The 26,573-nt window shown below is 35.4% G+C and overlaps 1 protein-coding gene across 6 annotated transcripts in view; it reads right to left on the bottom strand.

Moving 5' to 3' along the window:
- Positions 1-26,573, bottom strand: part of VPS13B (vacuolar protein sorting 13 homolog B) — a 784,298-nt gene that overhangs the window by 262,777 nt on the left and 494,948 nt on the right. For all 6 annotated transcript variants that reach the window (XM_046642610.1, XM_046642612.1, XM_046642609.1 and 3 more), the window contains 3 exons: positions 21,315-21,518; positions 8,954-9,080; positions 6,754-6,897 (listed from right to left, as the gene is read on the bottom strand). In XM_046642610.1, the coding sequence (XP_046498566.1) occupies positions 6,754-6,897; positions 8,954-9,080; positions 21,315-21,518 (475 nt within the window). The remainder of the gene's footprint in view (positions 1-6,753; positions 6,898-8,953; positions 9,081-21,314; positions 21,519-26,573) is intronic.

Genomic DNA, 26,573 nt, shown 5'->3' on the forward strand with positions numbered 1-26,573 from the left:
TCCATACTTCCTAAAGCAATCTATAGATTCAATGCAATCCCTATCAAAGTTCCAACAACATTTTTCACAGAAACAGAACAAAGAATCCCAAAATTTATATAGAACAACAAAAGAGCCCAAATAGCCAAAGGAATCCTAAAGAACAAAGCTGGAGGTATCACACTCCATGATTTCAAAATATACTACAAAGCCACAGTAACCAAAACACCATGGTACTGGCACAAAAACAGACACACAGATCAATGGAACAGAATTGAAAGCCCAGAAACAAACCCACAGATCTACGGACAGCTAATTTTTGACAAGGGAGCCAAGAACATACAATGGAGAAAGGAAGATCCCTTCGATAAATGGTGTTGGGAAAACTGGACACCACGTACAAAAGAATGAAAGTAGACCATTATCTTACACCATATACGCAAATTAACTCAAAATGCATTAAATACTTGAATGTAAGACCTGAAACCATGAACCTTTTAGAAGAAACCATATATCTGATAAGTGGTTAATATCCAAAATATACAAAGAACTCATATATCTCAACAACAACAAAAAAACTAACAACCCAATTAAAAAATGGGCAAAAGACCTGAACAGACATTTCTCCAAAGAAGATATACAGATGGCCAACAGGCACATGAAGAGATATTCAACATCATCGACTATCAGGGAAATGCAAATCAAAACTACAATGAGGTATCACCTCACTCCCATCAGAATGCCTACAATTACCAAGACAGGAAACAAGTGTTGGAGAGGATGTGGAGAGAAGGGAACTCTCAGGCACTGCTGGTGGGAGTGCAAATTGGTGCAGCCACTATGGAAAACACTATTCTCAAAAATTTAAGAATAGAACTACTATACGATCCAGCTATTCCACTGCTGGTTATGTATCCAAAGAACATGAAAATACGAATCTGTAAAGATACATGCATCCTTATGTTCATCACAGCATTATTCACAATAGCCAAGACTTGGAAGCAACCTAGATGCCCATCAGGGGACTAATGGATAAAGAAGATGTGGTATATATAATACAATGGAATATTAGCCATAAGAAATGAGGAAATCCAGCCACTTGTGACAACATGGATGGACCTCCAGAGTATTATGCTAAGCGACACAAGTGAGAGGGAGAAAGTCAAATACCGTGTGATCTCATTCATAAGTAGAAGATTAAAACAAGTACAAACAATCACATAAAGAGCGAGATTGGATTCATAGTTACCAGAGGGGAAGGGGGGGGAGGAAGGTGAAAGGCCTGATTAGGCACATGAGTTTGATGATCGATTGTAATTAGTCTTTGGGTGGTGAACATGATGTAATCTAGACAGAAATCGAAATATAATGATGTACTCCTGAAATTTAAACAATGTTATAAACAAATGTTACCACAATGAAAAATAAAAACAAATTAAAAAAAAGAAAAGGAAACTACAGACAAATATCCTTCATGAACATAAATGAAAAATATTTAACAAAATACTAGTAAATATAATCCAAAATGTATAAAAAGAATTATACACCACTACCAAGTGGGATTTATTCCATGTATGCAAGGCTGATTTAACATTCAAATATCAATTAAAGTAACCATCACATCAAGAGACTAAAAGAGAAAAATTACATGGTCTTGTCAATAGATGCAGAAAAAGCATTTGACAAAATCCAAACCCATTCATGAAAATAACCCTCAGTAAACCAGGAATAGAGGGGAACTCACTCAGCTTGATAAACATCATCTACAAAAAATCTACAGTGAAAAACTCAAAGCTGCCCCACTAAAATCAGGTAGAAGGCAAGGATGTCCTCTCCCACCACTAGTTTTTAACAACATACTGAAAGTCCTTGCTGATACAGTAAGTCAAGCAAAGGAAATAAAAGTATACATATTGAGAACGAAGACATGAAACTATCTTTGTTCACAGCTGACATGACTGCCTACATAGAAAATCTGAAAGAATCGACATAAAAACTCCTGGAATGAATAAGAAATTATAGCAAGGTTGCAGGATATAAAGTTAATATACAAAAGTCAATTGCTTTCCTATATACCAACAATGAAGGAGTTGAATTTGAAATTAAAAACACAATACCATTTACATTAGCACACCAAAAAAAGAAATACTTACGTAAATCTAACAAAATATGTATAAGATCTACGTAAGGAAAACTACAAAATTCTGATGAATAGACTCAAAGAAGAACTAAATAAATGGAAAGCTATTCTATGTTTATGGACAGGAAGACTCAATATTGTTAAGACGTCACTTCTTTCCAATTTGATCTGTGGATTCAATTCAATCCCAATCAAAATCCCAGGATATTATTTAATGGATATTGCCAAATGAAATCTAAAGTTTATAGGAAGTGGCAAAAGACCCAGGATAGCCTATACAACACTGAAGGAGAAGAACGAAGCTGGAGGACTGACATTACCAGATTTCTGGAGTTACTATAATGCTATAGTAATCAAGACAGTGTGGTACTGGAGACAGAACAGAGAAATAGATAAATGGAACACAACAGAGAGCCCAGAAATAGACCCGCATAAATACAGTCAACTATCTTTGACTAAGGAGCAAAGGGAATAGAATGAAGCAAAAGACAGTCTCTTCAACAAATGGTGCTGGAACAACTGGATACCCACATGCAAAAACAAATGTATCTACACATAGACTTTACCCCCTTCACCAAAATGAACTCAAAATGGACCACTGACTTAAACGTAAAACACAAAGCTATAAAACTCTGAGAAGACAACATAGGACAAAGCCTAGATAATCTGATATGATGATGCCTTTTCAGATGCAACACCAAAGACATGGTCAATGAAAGAAATAACTGATAAACTGGACTTCACTGAAATTAAAAACTTCTGCGAAAGACGCATCAAGAGAATTAGAAGACAAGACTGGGAGAAAATATTTGCAAAAGACACATTTGATAAAGGAATGTTGTCTGTCCAAAATATACAAAGAACTCTTAAGACTCAACCATAAGGAAACAAACAACCCGATTAAAAAAATGGGCCAAAGACCTTTATAGCACCTCACCAAAGAAGATATACTGAAGGCAAATAAGCATGTGAAAAGATGATCCAAATCATATGGCATCAGGGAAATGCAAATTAAAACAAGAGATACCATTACACATCTATTAGAATGGCTAAAATCTGGACACTGACAACACCAATTGCTAGCAGATGTGGAGCAACAGGAACTCTCATTCATTGCTGGTGGGAATGCAAAATGGTACAAGCCAGTTTCGAAGACAGTTTGGTAGTTTCTTACAAAACTAAACAAATGCTTACCATATGATCCAGCAATCACACTCCTTGGTGTTTGCCCAAAGGAACTGAAAACTTAAACGTACACAAAAATCTGCACATGGATGTTTAAAGCAGCTTTATTCATAATTGGCAAAACTTGGAAGCAAGCAAGATGTCCTTCAGTATGTGAATGGATAAAAAACTGGTACATCCAGACAATGGAATGTTATTCAGTCCTAAAAAGAAATGAGCTATCAAGCCATGAAAAGATATGGAGAAATATTAAGGGCATATTACTAAGTGAAAGAAACCAATCGGAAAAGGCTACATACTATATGATTCCAACTGTATGACATTCCGGAAAAGGCACAAATAAGAAGACAGTAACAAGATCATTAGTTGCCATGGGTGGAGAGTAGGGGGAGATGAATAGGCAGAGCACAGAGGATTTATAGGACAGTAAAAATACTTTGTATGATATTGTTACAAGGGACATATCATTATACATTTGTCCAAACCCATAGAATATACACCAAAAGTGAACCCCAAGGTAAAGTATGGACTTTAGATGATTATGACGTGTTAATATAGGTTCATCTTTGGTAAAAAATGTACCATTCTGGTGAGTGATGTTGATAACGGGGGAGATATGCACGTGTTGGGACAAAGGGTATTTGGGAAATCTCTATACCCTCCTCTCAATTTTGTTGTACACCTAAAACTGGTCTAAAAAAATAAATTCTTAAAAAAATACTAACACCCTCAAAAGATAGCAATAAATATATATGATGTCTTCTTATTGAAATATGTTACATACCTACTGCCATCAATAAGTCAGATGGTAGGCTTAGAACAGATATGACATTTACTGGTCTGTAATTCAGAGTTCTTTCTAGATTCCTGATGAATGGGATTTCCATTATTATCATTCTTATGAAATAGTAGTTATTCATAATGTCAGAATATACATTTTTAAATAACACATACCCCTTCCTCCACTTCCCCAATAACTGAGCCATATTCAATTTTTCTATTCTTTAAATTCTCAAATAGAATTAAAACAAAATTATAGTGTGATTGCTTTAAAGATAACCACAAGTGAAAGGGATTAAGATGCACAAACTTCTAGTTATAAAATAAATAAGTCATGGGGATGCAACGTACAGCATAAGGAATATAATCAATAATATTATAACAACTTTGTTTGGTGAAAGATAGTAACTAGACCTATCGTGGTGATCATTTTGTAATGTAGACCTGAAACTAATATAATATTGTATGTAAATTATACTTCAATTAAAAATAAATAAATGAATAAAGGTAACCAGCTATTTCCAAATATATCATGACTTATTATAAGCAGCATATTCTACAGTTAAAATGTCTTTATGTTCTTAGACTATCAGATGTAAGTTCTGCTAATCATTTATGAATGGAAAATTATTCCTCCAGTTCACTGATGGTCTTTTGTAATACTGAAATTTTCACAGACATACCTCACTGAGGCTGGGGATAGGGCCAAATTGTCCTCCCTCATTAGAATCTGTACTGTTTTTTTTAAATTGTGGTAAATTGCACATAAAATAAAACTTACCATCTTAACCATTTTTCAGCATATTGTCTATACTGTTAATATCATCTCCAAGAAGAAACAAAGGGTTGCAGACACATTTTTTAAAACAGCAAAAACAGTGCCTAGCTCATTTATGGAACTCTGAGGGATCACTCAACATTCAGGTAGGGGTTGTTAGTAATCTAACTCTGAGTGTCCCTTTATTTACTGAAATCAGCTCCTACTAATAGGCATTAGAAGTAGGTAGGTAAATAGTTAACAATCAATTTGCTAAGTTGTATAAATTCCTAAAATGCACCAGAAATCTATGATTTAGATTTCAGTGAGGTGAGAGATTCATAAAATTGGCACAAATAATATAGGAATGTAAAATACTGTTTCCAACCCAACTTACTCCAAGGACTTCATCGAAAATGCCATGGGGAATTATTTTTTGCTGTGCTTATTTTTATGTCACATAATTGTATTCTTATGAATTGTCTAAAGTATATTGGGAAAAAGATGATATTTTGGAGACTATATAGCTCTATAGTCCTTTTAAAGATTTTATTTTTTTTCCCTTTTCTCCCCAAAGCCCCCCAGTACATAGTTGTATGTTCTTCGTTGTGGGTCCTTCTAATTGTGGCACGCGGGACGCCGCCTCAGCGTGGCCTGATGAGCAGTGCCATGTCTGCGCCCAGGATTCGAACCAACGAAACACTGGGCCGCCTGCAGCGGAGTGCGCGAACCCAACCACTCGGCCACTGGGCCAGCCCCTCTATAGTCCTTTTAAAAAAGATACTGAGCAAACAGAAATCATGGATGGTAAAAGATAGCTAGTTAGAGGATCTTCATTTATGAAAGTTAAGAGCTTTATCATTTTTAAATAATTTTTTTAAAATAAAGAAGATTGAGAAACTATTGTAAAAGTTATGGCACATGAACTGTGGCAGAATGGAAAGAGCATTGACTTGAAAAACTTAAAATCCCAGATCCACCATTTTTTAGATATATATATACGATTTCAGGCAGGTCACTTACCATCTCTGAGAGCCCAAAGATCCTAATCTGTAAAATGGTGTTAATTCCCATATCTACTTCACAGGGCTGTTGTGATAACATGCTTGAAGATATATGAGTTAACTTACATAAAAATACCTGGCACACTACCTATCATCAAGTGGCTCTCAGTGAATATCTCTTCCTTCTCAATAAACAGAACTTAGAGTCTTCTGCATAACTCAGGACAAAATAAAAGCAACGTCGTTTTCATAGATAAATGGTTTCTTTACTTGAGTTTTTATAAAAGGTTTACTCTAAGTACAGATACGTTTACAGAAGTAGGAAAACAACAAGCAAAGAAAACATATCTTGAGAAGCATCTAACAAGCAGCTTTCTTTGTTTCACGCTGACATGCTTTGTAGTTACAATGCAGGCTTCCAGTGAACACTGGATTAAAATTAAAATTCTAGGCAGTCATTCAACTTTTACGGTTGTGTCCATTCTTCACTGAGCATGGGAAACGAATGCCTTAGAAGTTATTTATTGAAGATATCCCCATAGAACTCTTACAAAGTTCACTTTCAAAAGAGGCCCTATCCCTGTTAAGTAACTGAGTGAAAGCTAGACCAGGTTTCTTGCATTACTTTAAAAATTGCAGCAGGCTAATAAAATCATGTTTTTAACAGAGGCTTTTCTGAGGGTAGGCTACAGCAGTTTTGCAAAGGTGCATGATAAATTATAGGAAAAGAGACCAAAGAAATTTCAAAAATAAAGAACACCAATCCAAAATGACTTATGACCATACTTTGAACAAAATTAAATGTAGAATAACTAGCAAAAAGCATTTAATTTAACTATGGTTTTCCTATAATGAATGTGAAGTTGGCACTAATGCAGCAAGCCTAATCAAAATCAGGTAATAGTTACCTCTGTGGCCTTGCTTGATGGTTCCAGTCCAGTCATGTTTGCTACTATTAACTGATGTAAGAGTTGAACTTGAGCCACACTTAGGAAGAAGTCCAGGTTTGTGGTTATATTCACTTCCAAGGAATGGCCACACACTAAAATCTCCTGAAAGGAAAAAAAGGTTGAATACAGATAAAGAAACATGATAGCCATTAGACAATAATTATCATTCTTACTTATTTGGCCTTTACTATGTCGATGAATTCTCCTGAGACTCAAGTTCATATGTTAATGAGAATAGCAGAAATGGTGAGCACAGCCCCTCGACATAGTTTTATGGATTCATTTAATAAACATTTATGAGGGCCTGTTGTGCACCAGGCCATGTGCTAGCTACAGAGCAACAAATTAACAGTAAGAATTTTTCACCATTTCATATATATTTGGCTTTTGTATATCTCAAACTACTATCATTGTTTCAATATGTACGGGATGATGTAATTCTTTAACATTATCTTGATCACTCATTTAAACTAATAAATATTTACTGAGCATCTTCTAAGTACCATGCACTAGAGTGCTAGGAATATCACAAAGAATAAGGTTGGCCTTAAAGGACGCTCTTAAGGAGGTTACAATCTAGTTGTACAGACAGATGGAAACAGGCAACTCTAGGCAGGCAATTACAATCACAAGTGGTGTGGCCTGAGTATTCTCCAGAGGACATACTCCAAATGATTTATGACAAACTAGAGTGCTGAAGCCAAAGATAGCTAGACTAATTAATTTCACTTCTTCAAACTGCTAAAATCTTGGCAGCATTAGGTAGATGTCCACTACTTAACTGGTGCTGTTCTGCATAACTGAGTCACTTGAACACTCATGTTGGAAAACCACTCAGAGAAGCAAAACAGAGATAAAAAACAATCCAGAAGCTTCACTTAATAAGCAGAAGTCCTGCCTCTTGTCGTGAAGCTCATGTGGACAATGTTCAAATGCTTTGAAACGTCCAACAAACCTCCTCGTCATCCAAGGGAATGGATTTAAGGAGACTTACGACTGGTCCAAATACTAACTACAAAGCTTAGAGCAGCTTTTAATAAAGCCATAAAGAACAGCACGTTGGAAATGATTATCCTTTTTTTTTGGATAAATAACTTTTCCCCAACAAGTTCCCTGAACTTACTCGTGATAGGTAGAATTCTTATTTTATTCCTCAAGTAACGATGAAAAGGAATATATATGTGTATTTTAAACCAATTGTGTTACTAAGTAACTGTAAGATATTAGTAGACAATTTTTATACGCCTTTTGTGGATATCTAAGATACCACGCCTAACCTAACTTTCCCTATAGGGTTATTATAAACATCAAATAAGATAACAAATACAAAAACACTGTTTTTTAAAAATTCAGAGAAGGAATGTAAAGTTTTATCAGATTGGATTAATACATTAATCTTTACCTAATTTTTCTGAACTTTTCATAACAACCGCCTATAACTCTGTGAATAATAAAAAAAGTTTGTGATTTTTAGCATAATAAATTTCCATGAAGAATAATTTTTAAGTAATGATGGACCACATTATTATTACATTTCTATTCTAGGCAGGCATGGAGGCAGAATACCATAGTGATCAGACTTGAAACCTGGAACCACTAGAAACTGGCCAGTAACATTGGTCAAGTTACTTAATCTCTTTTCATCTCAGTTTCCTCAACTATAAAATATGGCTACTAATGATATCCATCTCACAATGATGTTGTGAAGACTAAATAAGGTAATCTACGTAGAACTCTCTATGTAAGGTAATCCACATGAGAACTGTGAGTATTATTGTTGCTTTCATTATAAAGAGGTTTTAGAGGTTAGGAGTGTATGGTCTGGAGCCAGACCAGTTGGGTCCCTACCATGGTACTTACTACATGTGAAAATTTGGACAAGTTATTTGGGTTAGCCTCTTCATGTTTCAGTTTCCTCATCTATAAAATGAGGATAGTAGGAGAAGCTAATAGGATTATTATGAGGATTAAATGCAGTATCACATGAAAAGCAAAAACTGAACAATACTGGAAAGTGCTGAATTATTAGTTATAATAGTAACTTATTAATAATAAACTAACTTGATAACCTGTGCACCGAAACTATGACAACCCCTAACATACAAAGAGGAGGTGCTCCATTACTTAGACCAAAATGAAACTTAAATTAAATTCTAACCTCAGTCTGCAGATTTTCTGGAGAAATTATTTTGGTGAAAATGATGGCAGGTGCTCCAGTTATTCGGACAGAAAAATCTGTTAAAATGGGAGTCAAAATTGCTCTTCTTTCTTGATGTCGCCGTATGCTAAAATATAAAGTACAAAATTATTAGCCAGTTCATTTTTTTCAAGGATAATTTTCATTAAATTTTTACAAATCTTTGTACTACAAACAGGTATGACAAAATTACATTATTACTTTGAGAGTGCCTATTTGTACATTTACAGTCATAGTTTCGTAACTTTAGCTCTTAACTTCAGATTTCTGGAAGATAGCAAAAACATCACTGAGAAATTCAGATGTAATTAATCCATTTCATATTAGTAGCATCCTAGGGACCTTCCAACAAATTACTTTGTCTGTTTTTAATTCCTTTTGTTCTCGTAAATATTTTAGTATCTCTTTTGTTACCAACAATAATTTTACTATTTTGTGATAATTTTTAATTTTCTATCTCTAATATTTCTGACCTTCTACTTGACAATCGACATTTTTCCAATCTCATTAGGTTCACAAATGTACTGTCTTTATAGTTAGTGAAATGGCTTTTGTGACTTTAATACTGAATGCTTCTTCACAAAACCCTGTATGTGAAGTAAGGATCATTACTAGCCCCACATTACCTATGGGGAAATGAGGTTCAGGACAGGGCTAAGGCTACCCAGTGGGAACAAAGGTTCCAGAATTGAGCCTCCGGGACAAGTTGATACCAGAGCAGCATTTGGCCTCTACTTTAATTCTTCTTTATACATTCTCACCTTTGAGCAGTTATTTAGCATAATATTTCTACTCTACATTCAAAGTTGCTAATTGCTAATAATTTCAGAGGACATATTGCATACATGGTAGAAGATGAAATTGGGAAACATCAGAGAGAAGTCAAAGCTTGTGCTAGTGCAAATCTTCAAGTCTATTATCCACATTCTTAGTTTTCATTTTATAAAATAATATGGTTCTATGCTTTACTAGCAAGCTATACCTCAAAAGTTTCTTGGAACCATTAATTTAATATTCCTTATAAATATGTCCCTATTAATCCCTTATATTCTAAAATGATAAAGTTGAGATCAGAAAATTGGCATAAGTTATCTCATCAAGAAGCCCAGATAAAACTCAAGACTTTCTACATCCCTGTTTACCAGAGTAGTCCAGTGAGTACTAATATCTTTTGCTGAACTTTGTAATGAGCAGAGCTTTACATGGTGTCTGCCAAAAAAGCAAATTGGATCATCTGTGACACGTAAGTATTGGATTTCAAGAAAGTCAATTTTAAAGAATTAAGAGATCTGGTGAATAGAGGGTAAGAGGAAGAAGTATTAAAATCTATGAATACAGAGGAAGGGCTGAGATCCTAAGAGAGACCATAATTACAGCCTAATAGCTCAAATTCCATAAAATGACCAATGTGAGAAACATGTAACATCTCATATGCTCTCATAGGGAGTGCTAAAATATATGATGTCTTAAAAATACCTTAAAATGGAAAAGATGGCAGGGAACCAAATAAAAGAAAACATTAACTAAAGCACTGATGGGGAAAAAAAAGCACTCATCCATATCATATTCTTTCCCCATTATGTGATGAATTAAATCAATAACACCACATGTGAAAGCTCTATGACCTTAGAAATTAAAAAAAAAAATTAATAAGTCAACAGTACTATAAACTTATAACTTATCTGGTACATACTGCTAACTTTTCTTTTGTATTAGCTCTGAATAGCACTTGGGGTGATGATACGTATTTTTAAAACCATTAAAATTTTTTGTAGATTCAAATATTTCCAAGGATGAATTCAAAAGAAAGAAAAAATAAACATTGAAGAAATAGCTACAACAAGAACTAAATTCTGCCAATATTTTACTAGATAATAGTCTACGGTTTAAAATAACAAAAGAAGGAAGTAAAACTCAAAGTATTAACTGACACTATTAATGATTTCAGGGTCTTAGCCACTCTCAGTAAACCAAGGGAATTGATTTTTAAGATACTGAGACAGCAAGCTAATCCTTATACCCCTGATAGAGAAGGATGTTGAAATGAGCTGCCTACCTAGATCTGGGGCCGTTAAACGGCTGGAAAAACATCTTCCTATCTGCAAAGCGGAAGAACAAGAAAGTTTGTCTGTCTTGGCAAGGGAGCTAGTTCAAAAAACAGAGATCTCCTTGGAAAATTTAAAATAATGAGAAATCCCCCTTTGTGTGTTTGGTAGCTATAATTTATATTACCTGTGATGGTCTAGAAATAACCATTTTGACTTATATAAAAGTTGCAACAGACCTTTCATAACCCTGTGGCATTCTCAGGGACAAAGACCACAGAAGACAAGCTCCTAAGCACAGATTATTTTATATTACCCTCCCCCCCAAATAATTCTTTATTAGCAAGAGGAGAGTTCAACTCCATTATAGAAATCATTACCAAGAAGTTTGGATAATGGGAATACCACATATGGACAATATAATAAATTTGTTTAAAATCATTAAAGACATATAGATTGGAATAAAAACACACAGAACTTCTAGAAATGAAAAATATAGTTACTAAAATTGAAATGCATAATAGTTGGATAAACAACATTTTAGATACACCTTAATAAAAAATAAGTAAACTTGGAATACAGATTTGAGAAAATTCCAAGAAGTGAATTTTAAAATGGAAAGTTTAAAAGAAATGAGACACAGAAGGGCAAGTCTGACATTTAATTGGCATTCCAAAATGTGAGAACAGAAAGTAAGGAAAAGGGACAGGATTAAAGAGATCATGGCTCAGAATTCTCCAGAACTGATGAAATATGGGAATTCACAGATTCAGCAAGCACAATAAGTCCTGGTTCAGATAAATACAATAAAATCCACAATTAGACATATCTTGGTGAAACAGCTGATGACCTATGATGAATAAAAGATATTAAAATTAGCTAGAAAAAACATTATCTGTAGCACGTTAAGGCATAAGAGGTTAGGAGATCTGTGGAAGAAATATTTTTCTGATATACTCTAAAATAACAACAATTTAAGGTATCTCTACATTGTCCATAGAAACAAAGAAACGGTACAGTGATTTGCACCTATCACCTAACATGGAAGATTAAATGCATAGAAACTTATTAAACACTCTTTGAAGATTAAAAAAGCACTGAAAATCCTAAGGTGCTAATGAACTAACAGAAAAGTAATCATATGTGTTAACAAAGCTATTCTGTTACGCTTTGGGAGGAGTAGATTATAAATAAGGAAAGGTATAGTTCTCTGAAACTGTTACTAAGCAAGAAGGTGTAGGTAAATGCCACACACACTTATGAAAATATATGTTTCGGAAGGCCGCGGTCATTTTTCTTGGGCTCAGCATATATATGCTAAGGTTCTTCTGCCCATCTTCCATACATTTTGGCATGACTTTGTGGGAAATATTAAAGCAGTGTAAGAAGGCTACTTTAAAAATTGCACATTATGAAAAACTGGAAGTAGGAATAATGGTGCTAAGGTTTCCAAAATATTCCACCAAAAAGACAGAATAAAAAGTGCTAGATGGTCTGTGTGTGCACCTAACATTCCTTATGTAACATGAAGACTTTCTTGGTATGGTATTACAGCTGAGCTTCAGATAGAAGATACTTGACCAGAAGAAACTTAAGACTTGTGGTAATCAACTGAGATAATCCCTTTCAGAGGATATTCCTAAATAGGAAAAACAGTAATATTCACAAACATTTATTATAAACAATCTGCTATTTGGAAAATTATTATAATTTGATTAACTATGACTATTTATTTTGATTTACTCCTCCTATTTTTAGATAGTCATAAGGATAATTTGAATTCTATAGTAACTTTAAAAATCAAATATTTAGTTTCAAGTTTAAACCTATTTTTCCCCCAAGAGGAACACTATCCAGTGACTTTCTAATGCAATTAAAATGAAATCCAAATTCCCTTTGACCAATAAGACCAGTCATAATTTAGTCCTTCTCTACCCAAAACTTCATCTATTATTTCTCTCCTGCCAGCCAGGTATGATCCTTAAATGTGCTAAACTTATTCCTACTCAAGGGTCTTTGCTCTGCCCAGAACCCTCTTGGCAGAAAGACTCCATGAGTATTTGCATGGTTAGCTCCTCCTTGTCACTCAAGTATTAGAAGAGTCCTTACCTGAGACCTAATTAAGAAAATCTCCCAGTTACCCATATCACACTATACTGTCATATCGTTTCCATAAATTTATCACTCTGAAATTTTGAGAACATGGACTGAGTGTCCACCATTATGGCAGGCCCTTTGCTGGGTGCTGGGAATACAATGGCAAAGACGGATGCATGGATCTCAGTTTGCAGAAAAAATAACTAAACAAAAAATCCTAAGGTAGGACAAGTATAATGATAAGGAAAGTACAGAGAGGTATGGAAATGTTTGATAGAGGACATAATCTTTTATCAAGGTTCTAAACTTACCCAAGAAATTAATTTGTAAAAACATATAAATCTATGAACAATGCTACAAGAACTACAACTTGAAATAACGATGATTTTTAAGGTACATTTAAATAAAATGCTAGTGCAAATTTAGATCAGCAAAATTAAATAACGTTAAAATATTCTCATTATTTTAAAAAAATTCAACACAAAAAATCTCTCCCAAGAAACAAACAAACCCAAACTATGGTTAATGGTATATCTGTGATGGAGATCACAGGTGCTACCTTTATTACAGCCTCTAAAAGAAAGTCTTACGGGCGTATCTATATTGAAATATCAACTCAGTTGAACTGAGATGGTCAATGGATAATAGCTTTGGTTACAGTTTCCAGTTGTTTATATCTATAGTCTGGAACTCCTGCATCTAATTCTACTTAATAGCTCTTTTCCCAAAGAAAAACTTCAAAATGCAGTTCATGGAAGAGGAGAAACCAGGGGAATTGCTGAAAGTTCCTCAGAGAAAGGACATTCAGAAATTGCATGTTGAGAATATATACACAAATCCACCAAGGGACAGATGGTCAGAAAATTTACTCCATTTTTAACGCTGTGATAACAGGTATTGATGTATCAGGCAAAGTGCTCAGAGATTTATACAGGATAATATATAAAAGTTACGTATTGTATACATACTTTTAAGTAAATTTTAATATAATCTTCTTTGGGGGCCAGCCCCGTGGCCGAGTGGTTGTTAGTGCGCTCCACTTTGGCGGCCTGGGGTTCTCCAGTTTGGACCCTGGGCGTGGACCTATGCACAGTTCATCAAGCCATCTGTGGCGGCATCCCACATAGAAGAACTAGTATGACTTACAACTAGAATATACAACTATTTACTGGGGCTTTGGGGAAAAAGAAGGAAAACAAGAGGAAGATTGGCAAGCGATGTTAGCTCAGGGCTGATCTTCTTCACCAAAAAGAAAAACACCTAGTTTGGCTCCTTCTGTTAAAAATAAAATGTTGAAGAAGGGTAACCTGGCTATTTAGGGCTTGGTCAGTTGGGTTTGGATCAATCAGGGCATTATTATCTATACTGATATATTTATAACAATTATGATGTTAGGCGCTATAAGAAGACCGCAAAGTAACCGAAGATATGGGAGGTTTTAAAATTTTATGATATACTATTATAATGATTATATTCAATTGAAATATTTTCTGATTTTTTGAGTACCTACTGTCCGTCAGTAACCATGCTAAGATACAAAGAAGAATAAGACCCGCCAAGATCTTTGTCCTTTTATATCTATGCCATGTGTTCAGCTTGCCAAGAACACCCTCAGCCAACAGGTAACGAACGAAATATTTGCTGGCTGCTGGGAAGGAAAAACTGACTGCTCTTTCCTGCTGCATTAGGATGGCTTTTCTCTCCACACCCAGTTCCCAGGTACTTTTAAGCAGAAGGAGAAATCACGTACTCTCGTGTAAGCCGTGCCAACGTTGAAGGGAATTATGACAAAACCACAGAATTCAAGTAGGTTTACGTCCCTCCAGGCATCAGCCTACGAGCTACGGGAATTAGACTAACTTGTATCATTTAGGAATTCACTTGACATCCTCACAAATCTGTAAGACAAAAGTGACGGTTTGCAGGTTGAAGAGTATAAACAAAGAAAATGCTTTCCTCTCACATACCTGTCTATGATTTCAGGTGCAATTCTGGAAAAATCTCATGTATCATTAATCACAAATCAAAATATTTAAAGGACCCTGTGAATATCTGGGTAATAGTTCACTTCAAAAATAAAAATATAAGAGATCAAAAGACAGGTGAATAGTCACAATCTCTCAGAATTAAGGCCAATGATACATGCTTCAGGGACTTCAATATCAACACAAAGCCATACTTCCACATAGTCAACGTTACCAGTCCTGTGAAGCACAGAACTGATTGATTTTAGGAATGTGTCAAATTCAAATGCAGCCTGCTAAGCAAACATAGCAATAAGAATTTAAAAAGATCCCATGCATGGGAAAAAAGGCCTCAGAGTGGTATATATAATTTGGTACATGTCATATCAAAATATTTAAACAAATAAGCTGTAATTATTTCTTTGACAATAAAGTCTGAAAGATAAATTACCCACGGAAATCAAAAATAGACAGTAATAGGGACAAATAAAAGTACTGTGATAAAAACTAAATTATTTATTTTTCAAGTGTAGTTTTCAAGTCTATTCAAGTTATATCTTTAAATATTACAAACAAGAAAGTTATATTAATATTAACTTGGAGAATTAAAGCGTACTGGCATTTTCAGGAAATTACAAGATAAACTTTCCACCACTTCCCTGCACACACACACAAATCACTAATCATTATGTAAAACAGCAACAGTGATTTGAAAGTGTAACCTGCATATAGCAGTACAGGTTATTTTAGTTCTCAGCACTTCATTTCTTCTGATTATAAAATAAACTCAGATGTGGTAAAAATGATTGCTAAGAGAAAAAGAAAAAAAGGTATTAATTAACAACGAACTTTAGCATAAGTGCAAGGGGTCAGAGCATTGAGTAGAAACGAAAAGTAGTAGATTAAGAGGAAGCAAACCAGGCTTCTATTCTTAGGTCTATTTTCAAGACACATTGGACAAGCCAAAAACCCGCCTCAAACTTAGTTTTTGTAGTGGTTTTGTTCTATAGCAACTTGCTAAGGATGGTTCAGAGTTTAGAGAGAAATTTGCATGAGATTTGGAAGGTGGAAGGGAAATAGTGGCTAATATTCTCTGAAAGTCATGCTGTTTAAATTCAGTGAAATCCTGATGCAGAGATGCTGGAAGATTCCAGCTTGCCCTCACTCTTCCCAGCTCTGTGACCAGTTCTTCACCTGGCTGATCAACAGCAACTGCAGGTTCACCCTCAGACACAGAGCAACAGCCTCCCATGGACTTCTCTACCAGCCTCCTACGATCCCTCCACCTGGACGTGTCTGGCTTCCCAGATTCCCGAGGAAGCTACAAATTTTTTACCCAGGTCACCTGGTCAAGAGAATTTGGTAGTGACATCTCTCTAATCCACCACCTCCCTCCTTTAGATCCTTACTTCCCAGCTTATTCCATAATTGAATAAGGTCTTATTTCTAAAATAAACCCCTTATACTACAATACTTACAGTGGTTCTGCTGGCCTGACTAAGCCCTGATATATTTCCTCAGCTGAAAAATTAAGGAATTGGAAGAAGACCTAAAGTTATAAAATTTGATGATTCTTTATGCTTAACTTCCCTGCTCCCCCTGCTCGAGCATATACACAGAAACACATGATGATTAAACACAAAATTTGAGTAATGTACCCAGGAAAAATGAATGAAAACCATTACAAAGGCTGCCATTTAATACTGGTCAGGGGAGGGAGCAAATTGTTCTTCACTGTGTATCTTTTGAATTTTACCTGCAATACCTATTGAAAAACAAAAATATATTAAGGTTCTGTTTATATTTCTGTCAAGATTAATCAACAGAACTAAGCTACATAAGGTCTCAAATTTCTCCTCTTCATTTGAACGAATCTCTCCCAGAAACACATTTGGACACATGATTTGCTAGCTCTACTTAATCATCTAATCATTCAATCTCACATTAATTCACCCAAATCTTTATTAAGTACCTATTATGTACCAAGCATATTACATGCTGGGTATTCAAGTGAATAAAACACACAATTTTTTTGTACTCCTAGCCTTTGGATTTATTGCTTTCTTAGTTCAAAATGCTCCATCCCTCTCCTGCCACTCATACTCTGTGGAAACAAATTCAGAAGCTACGTTCTCTGTAAAACCTTCCCTGAAAACCCAGCCATAGAGTTAATCGTTCATTTCTTTCTTTAAATTCTCTATTTTGTACCTATGTTGATTTTAGATTAATTTATTGTTCTCTTTACGTGTCTGTCACATCTATTAACATGAGATGTCCTATGTGCACAGAATGCGTTTATTCTGATTTTGAGGGTTTCTTCTTTAACCCTAAGTATCCTGTATTTATGTCTATCATAGCACTTTCCACATTGCACTCTAACAGTTAATTAATTACTGTCTCTTTTGATTGGATGCTGTGCTCTGTAAGGGATAGGCACATATCAGAAATTATTTTGTTTTGTTTCTCTACTGTAAAGGCATTTCATGGCATATACTGAACATTCAGAAGTCTCCTGACTTTCAACAAAGGTGCTAAGACCATTCAATGGTGAAAAAACAATCTCTTCAACAAATGGTGCTGGAATAACTGGATATCCACACGCAAAAGAATGTAACCGGACTTTTACCTCATACCATATACAAAAACAAACAAAAAAAGCAGACACAAAAATCCTCGAAATGGATCAACAACCTAACTATAAGAGCTAAGCCCATAAAACTCTTAGAATAAAACAGGTAAATATCTTCACGACCTTGGATTTGGCAATAGATTCTTAGATATGATACCAAAAGCACAGGAAACAAGAAAAAATAGATCAATTAGACTTCATCAAAATTAAAAACTTGTGCATCAAACATCATTATCAAGAAAATGAGACGATTATTTATATATCATATATCTGATGGGGTATAGTACCCAGAATAAATAAAGACCTTCAAATCTTCAACAAAAAGACAAACAACTCAATTAAACAATGGGCAAAAGACTTGAATAAATATTTTTACAAAGAAGATATACAAATGGCCAACAAGCCCATGAAGAGTCGCTCAGTATCAGTTATCACAATGGAAATACAAATCAAAATGACACCCAGTAGGATGGCTATAGTCAAAAAAATGGAAAATAAGTATTGGTGAGAATGTGGAGAAATAGTTCAGCTGCTGAGGAAAACAGTTTGGCAGCTCCTCAAAGTTAAACATTAAATTACCAGATGACCCTGTAATTCTACTTTTAGGTATATATCCCAAATACCTGAAAACAAGTACCTGTACACAAATGTCCACAGAAACCAAAAGTGGAAACAGCTCAAATGTCCAACAGATGAATGGATAAACAAACTGTGGCGTGTACATACAATGGAATATTATCCAGCAATAAAAAAGAATGAAGAACTGATACATGCTACAAGGTAGAAAAACCTCCAAAACACTATGTTAAGTGAATGAGCCAGACACAAAAGGTCATATATTGTATGATTCCATTTATAAGAAATATCCAGAATAGGTAAATCCATGGAGACAGAAAGCTCACTGGAGGTTGCCAGGGGCCATGAGGGGCTGGGAGGGGATGTGGACAAACTGCTTAGTGAGGAAGAGGTTTTACTTTGGGGTGAGTAAAATGTTTTGGAACAAGCTAGAGGTGGTGGTTATAGAAGTGGTGGTTACATAACATTATGAATGTACAAAATGCCACTAAACTGTTCATGTTAAACGGCTAATTTTGTGTGAATTTCAACTCAATCAATTATTAAACACGCACGCAAACTATTTATTAAATAAATTAATGAATAAATAGGAGAGAGATAGCTGAGTTAAGCCCAGATGATCATAAAGTTTCCTAGGAAAATAAGGCTCATCATCTTTGTTGATGATGGAATTTGTAGTTCTTAAGAAATGATGACCTATAAGTTTTGCAAGCTGGTACTTCCTAAATCTGAAAACTGAGTGAAGTGGAGGAAATGAGGGGACTTGATCCTGGCTGATATCATGTGATGTCTGGAGATCAGGACTTGAGTAGTGGATGTGTGGTGTGCATCCAGATGCTTCCCTCAGGGCCAAATCACCACTCATCGCAGCTGCCAGGACTATTGCCTGCTGATGGCTCGATAATTGCATCCTGCTCCTGAAACGTACCTTGGCCACCGGTGGGAGATTTGTCACCCAAATTTATACCCTTTCCTCAGGGGCACATTTGATCACTTGTCAATGAAGGGCTATGCTAATATATTTTATCATAAAAGTGCTTTGCGTTAGGGATAAGTTGCTGGACAGAATGGTGATGATCTCTGCCCTCAGGACCCAGACAGAGTATACAGACAAATTAAATATGCTAAGTGATACAATAAGAGCACACAGATGGGAAACCTAAGCTACTCGGTGGTTATTCAGAGAAGACTTCCTGGAAAACGTGATGTCTACTCTGAGATTTGATGAATGATAAAAGTTAGGCAAATGAAAACAGTGGGTTAAAGAGTTCCAGGCAAAGAGAAGATCATATACAAAGGCCTACTAGCAAGCAGTGAATCATATCTGCAGGAAGCTAAAAGAAGCTTATAATGAATAAAGCACATGTTAGAAAAGAATGTGGGTACTTGAATCTTATAAAGAGTACAGACTACCACTTAGCACTTGGTTTCAGGCAAGTTATTTACCTTGTCTATGTCTAAGCATGTATAATTAGGGAAAACAGTTCTTACCTCATAACATTATTGTGAAAATCAAGTTAAATAAGTCAGGTAAAGTGATAAGTATTATATAATCTATTGTTAATGTTGTTGCTATTATTAGCGCCAAGATGTGGTACATACAGCCAGCCATGGTGGGGTAGTGGTTAAGATTCAGGGCTCTCACTGCTCTGGCCTGAGTTTGTTTCCCAGTGAGGGAACCACACCATCCATCTGTCAGTTGTCATCCTGTTGTGGCTTTGTGTTGCTGTAATGCTGAATGCTATGCCACTGGTATCTCCAATTCCAGGAGGGTCACTCATAGTGGACAGCTTTTCAGCAGAGCTTCCAGACTCAGGCAGACTAGGAAGAAGGACCTGGCCACCCACTTGTGAAAAGATTGGTCATGAAAACCCTATGAAAAGAAGGGGAGCACTGTCTGATATAGTGCTGGAAGGTAGGAGGATGGGGTTAAAAGACTAGGCAGGGTTCTGCTCTGCTGTACACAGGGTCACCAGGAGTTGGAATCAACTCGATGGCACTAAACAACAACAAATGGATAAACACAGTTTTGGTGGTAAAAGGGCAGAACCCCAAAGCAATCAGCATTGTGAAAGGCATATAATAAAGTCTACATACAATGTTTTAAAGAAATCCAATCAACAAACCACCATGGTGTTATAAGCAACAGATGTTACTGAATCTTATAAAAAAAAAAAAGGATTAAAAATAATTAACTCTTCCTTAAAATAATAAAGATCTCCAATTTTACAATATAAAAGTATCTTTAGGGGCTGGCCCTGTGATGCAGTGGTTAAGTTCACGCACTCTACTTCAGTGGCCCGGAGTTCATGGGTTCTGATCCCAGGAATGGACTTATGCAAAGCTCATCAAGCCATGCTGTGGCAGCGTCCCACAAACAAAAAAGAGGAAGACTGGCAACAGATGTTAGCTCACGGCCAATCTTCCTCACCACCCCCTCCCCTGCCCCAAAAGTACCTTTAATTCCTAGTACCTTCATTCTAGCAAACAATCCTAATTCACTGATGAGAACCATGAATAGCCTGGGTAAGATGGCAGCAGCCCTTTACAAATATTATAGTTCACATTCAAGACTAATTCCTTTAAAAATGTTCTCTGTGACTATAGCTGCTTTTAGTTAAAGTAAACTAAAAAAATCCCAGAGCCTTTGTTACTTTTCTCTTCTTTATAAGTAGAAAAGAGAGATTAAAAAAAATCTGACCTTGAATACAATGCATTTCAAGGGAAAAATGTGACTGTATCCTTAACTAGAAGAGGAACCTTTCATCAAATAGCAAGCTTTTCAAAAAAAATGCTGACATAATCTTAAATTTGTAATAATTAAGATGTAACAGTGGTAAGACTAGCAGGTTTCCAAGTAAAAACACCAGCTATAATTACAAAATATATTTTATGTTTGTCACGAAATGCAGAAGCAATACCAAAACACTTAGGTTGCAAAAGATTATATCACCTCCTGTTCTGGCAATGAAATATTAGAAAGTGTAGAAAGTTTCTCAGTCATTACTCACCTGCTGGCCATATTCCATTCAAGGGCTGGATTTTGAGAATTTCTTTCACTCTCTGTTAGCACCCCTCCTGTGCCACTTTCCTTCTCTGGTTTTAGTTGATCCCATTGTGCAGTACCAATATTGATGGACTGCAGGTCTATTTGGTATTGTCTATCTTCAATTTCTGATCCAGGGTCTCGAAGAATTCCTAAGTTCAAGGCTCTCCTGTAAAAGCAGTGAAAAAAAGTAAATAGATTATAAATAAATATTCCATGTTTATTTTGTTCACTAACATAGTATAATTACCGTTTTTTTCTTTGAATTGCTGAAGAATAAACTGGGTTAATCAAATCTATGAAAATTACCACATATTATGACTTGAAAATGTATCCAAAACTTATCACTTACAGTAATCTATACTATAATGATTTCTTGTGGTGTCCTCAGCATTGTACTGTCTTTCTAAGTACTTTCACATACATGATTTCAATCCTTGAGGTGCTGTGAGGTTCTATTATCATCTCCATTTTTACTAAACAGTAAATAATTCAGAGAGGTTGAAAGATTTAGCCAAAGTTACGGAGCTAGTATGTGACAAACAAAACTATAACTTAAATCCAGGTTTTCTGACTCAAAACCTAGTCTTCTTTCCAATGCTAATCACCGACCTTCCTCAGTCCTTTGCTGTCTTGTTAGGAAAGGTGATAGAGCCTTGTTAAACTATTTCACTCCCCTACCCCTTGTCTTTGGTTCTTTATATAAACCAACTGTCACATAGACTAAATTTTTGAGAAGACTACATTGTTTACTGATGTATAAACACAGTGATGATTACTGGCCCACATAGAGATGGAACGTTGATCTTCCTAGACCCAAGGCTATGCAGATGAATAAAATTAGCAGTAGCTTAAAGCTAAATTAGAGAAAGTAAATGGTTAAATTTTTAATGAATCTTTTAGAATGAAAATAGCAAGGTGGTATGGTATGGTAGTAAGAACAGCATTCAGAGTTCTGGAGCCAGATAAACCTAAGTTTGTGCAAGTTTGGGAACTTTTTACAAAGTTCATTAATGCTTTAAAGTGAGTTATCAAAAGGATACTAATATTTGGCTATGAAAGATTCAATCAACACAAAAATTGAAATAACACAGAAGATAAAAATAGTTTTACTAGTGGAGATACTGAAAAAAGCTACAATTGCAGATATTAGAAAAAATACAATTAAATTACTTATATCAACTGAACACTAATGAAACTAATTAGTCAGGGGGGTTAACTAACTAACCTAATTAGTTTGGGTCCCAGTGTGAAAACTACAGAAAGAGGTAAGAATCTGATTAAGACTAGGCTTTGGCTAACTAAGCAGTGTAAGTCAGACCATATGCAGAGGCTGGCCAAATACTGATGGAAGGTGGAAGACTATTGACACTCAAGATGGCAGATGTCTGGGCCAACGCTCAGGAATGGAGATGGCATGCATTGGGCCAGGCAAGGTGAGGACTGAGGCTAACAAATTCAAGTGAAGAGAGGAGCAGGGAGAGGACTGGAATTGAATGAGCAGACAACTGAGGTGGGGAAATATCAGAGGGAGTCAAAATAAGGTAACAGGGAAACAAACAAGCATTGGTCAAGAAGACATAGTAGGAGCCAGAGAAACAGAGACAGATGAATTCTCATTATTCCTAAGATAACAGCTGAACCTGGTTTTCTTTTTCTCTTTTCTAACTCAGAAAAATTACAGTCTAGGAATGGGTATGCAAAGAAAGGTGGCCTAAAGAATTACATGAGCCCAAGAATTGCATTAGAAATAGGGGCCATAAAATTGAACCGTTTCAATTTGCCCTAATGAAGATAAAGAAAACAGAAATGAATGACGGTGCAGGTGGGAGGGAGAAACATTTTGAGTGTCCCTATTTTGGGAGAATGCTCTCATTTCATTTGAATATTGATGTAATTCTGCTGATTCTTAAAAGCCCAGCTCAAACTTCACTTTCTATGAAGCCTTTACTGACCACCCTTTTTCCAAACTCCCTCTCTCCCAAATCGGTGCTCTTAGGGTCTCTCTATACATATAAGTCCAATAACTTGTCACTCCTTCCCAATATACCATAAATTTCTTTGAGTTGAGAACTAACTCTCCTATCAAGCAATCAGTAAACTCTGTTTCAATTCACTGATTTGAACTGACACAAGTGGAGAACCTATCTGCTCACAGCAAAAAGAACACACAGTCTTTAAACAGTAAATTTTTGATTCAGGTCCACATAAATTCTGACACACAGCAAACATCTTAGACAGTGGTGGCCTAGCCTATATTCCTAGATTACTATTCCCCATATAAAAGTTATGTTTACTTATTTAAAACTAGGCAATGCTTTCTACCTTTTAAACAAATTCCCTAAACACATTTTTAAGGTGAACTAGAATACTTTAAGAACCTTAAAGGAAGGAAAAGTATGTTTGGAAATATAATTAGTGTTATATCAAAAGGCAAACAAAGCAATTTAACCCAGCATTAACATCAGTCTTTCCATTTCCCTTGGCACATGGAGAAACTGCATAATCACAAGATTACAACCACAAAAACGCGGAGTTTCATCAGAGTTTTTCATTTAGGCTTGAAATTCCCCATATTTTGTCTTGGCCTTAAGTTGAGCTATATTCCTCCTATCATCTATCTGTGGAAAACATGACTTCCCATAGGCTCTTCTTCCCTATGCAAAAGGAGTTTGTATATTGAGCAATAGCCAGATACTTCTAAACATGCTAATTTTAAAATTTCAAACTTTTAAAAAATCAAAATTGGATTTTCTTTTCTCTTTTTGTTTGCTTTTGAAATTAAATTATATATTTGCCTTTTTAACCTGACTTGAAAGATCAGAGAAATTTATAATAGTTGGGTGTATAAATCCAACTTAAAAGTTAATTGCAAAACCATTTAAATCTGAGTTGTAGAAAACAGGATAAGATTATAGCAAAAAATTCATGTGAGCTTTGGTCTCAGACTTTCCAATGATTATGAGCTTGGGGAAATTATTTAACTTCTCTGTGTTTTAGTTATTTCAATATTAAGATTAGAATAGAGACAAATAAAATATATGTCTAAAATTAAACTATTCATAAAGAGGCCCATTATAAATTGTATGACCATTCCTGAATTACATTATCTTACATGGTTCCGTATGAAAAGCATATCTAATCACCAACTAATCATAGGTGCACAGGCACCAAGATAAAACAAAGTTCACTTTTCTAATTACAAAAAAACTATAATGAAAACCATAAAGATAAATGTTCTTTAACATGTCCAGAGTCAACTGTTTCCAAAACATGGCATATTAGAAACCTTGAATGAACCTTCTGACTGAAACAACTAAAAGGCTTGGAAAAAACTTAAAATACCTTTTTAAACACATCTAAGAGCTGGCACCAGAGAAGAGAAACTGCAAAATCCCCCCAAAAAAGTAAAACCAGGAACACTAATAAATAGGCAGCCGTCAAAGCCAGTTTTTGCTCTTAAGTGTTCTGCTGAATCCTGCAGACACTGATTTTCTGCTCTGATAACTCCACAGGAGGAGATAAAGCTCAAGGCCCACCCAAGGTGATGAATCTACTCAATAGGAGACCCTGCATGTAAAGTGGGGTCATGAAGGGCTACCTCAGCAGTGAATGGGTGAAGTAAAAACAGTGCTAGTAGGGAGCCTTTTGGTGGTAGAACAGTTCTGTATCTTGATGGTGATGGCATTACATGAATCTACATATGTGGTAAAATTGCACAGAACTATACACACAAACACAAATGAGTGCATGTAAAACTGGTGAAATTTGAATATGCTGTGGATAGTAATGATGTCAATTTCCTGGTTTTGATATCGTGCTACAGTTATGCAAGAAATTATGCAAGACCTGAAACCATAAAACTCCTAGAAGAAAACACAGGCGGTAAGCTCCTTGACATGAGTCTTGGCAATGAGTTTTTGGATTTGACACCAAAAGTAAAATCAACAAAAGCAAAAAGAAACAAATGGGACTACAGTGACCTAAAAAGCTTCTGTTTCGCAAAGGAAACCATCAATAAAATGAAAAGGCAACCTCTGGAATACAAGAAAATATTTGCAAACCATATATCTGATAAGGGGTTATATCCAAAATATACAAGGAACTCATACAATTCAGTAGCAAGAAAACCAAACAACCCAGTTAAAAGATGGGCAAAGGATCTGAAGAGACATTTTGCCAAAGACATATAAATGGCCAACAGGTACATGAAAAAGTGTGTAACATCACTAATAGAAAATGCTAATCAAAACCACAATGACATAGGACCTTAAACTGTTAGGATGTCTCTTAGCAAAAAGACAAGAGATAACGAATGCTGGCAAAGATGTAGAGAAAATGGAACCCCTTACACAACTGGTGGAATATAAACTGGTATAGCCATTATGGAAAACAGTGTGGAGGTTCCTCAAGAAATTAAAAATAGAACTACCATGTGATCCACCAATCCCACTTCTGGGTATATATCCAAAGGAAACAAAGCACTATCTTGAAGGGTCATCTATAGTCCAATGTTAATTGCAGCATATTCACAATAGCCAAGGTATGGGAAGAACAATGGTGTCCTTGGGCAGATGAATATATAAGAAAATGTGGTGCATGTGTGTGTATATATAACAGAATATTATTCAGCCTTAGAAAAGAAGGAAATCCTGTCATTTGTGACAATGTGGATGAACCTGGAGGGCATTTCACTAAGTGAAATAAGCCAAAGAAAGACAAATACTGCATAGTATCACTTATACGTGGAATCTAAAAAAAAAGTCAAAACTCATAGAAACAGAAAACAGAAAAGTGGTTGCCAGAGACTGAGAGGTGGGGGAAATAGGGAGAGGCTGATAAAAGGGTACAAACTTTCAGTTATAAGATGAGTACGATCTGAGGCTCTAATGTAAAACATGGTGACTAGAACTGATAACACTGTATTGTGTAACTGAAATTTGCTAAGAGAATAGAATTCAAACATTTTCACCAAGAAAAAAAAGGTAAATATGTGAGGTGAGGTGATGAATGTGATAATTAACTTGATGGGGGAAATCCTTTCACATGTATATGTATATCAAGTCATCATGTTGTACACTTTAAATATCTTACAGTTTTGTCAATTATACCTCAATAAAGCTGGAAAAAAAGTTATATTGAGGGCAACTAGGTAGAGGGCACAATGGACTTCCATTTATATATTTATATATTTGCAACTTCCTGTGAATGTGTAAGTATCTCA

The sequence above is a fragment of the Equus quagga genome, chromosome 16 (genome assembly GCF_021613505.1).
Source record: "Equus quagga isolate Etosha38 chromosome 16, UCLA_HA_Equagga_1.0, whole genome shotgun sequence".
Classification (NCBI taxonomy): domain Eukaryota; kingdom Metazoa; phylum Chordata; class Mammalia; order Perissodactyla; family Equidae; genus Equus; species Equus quagga.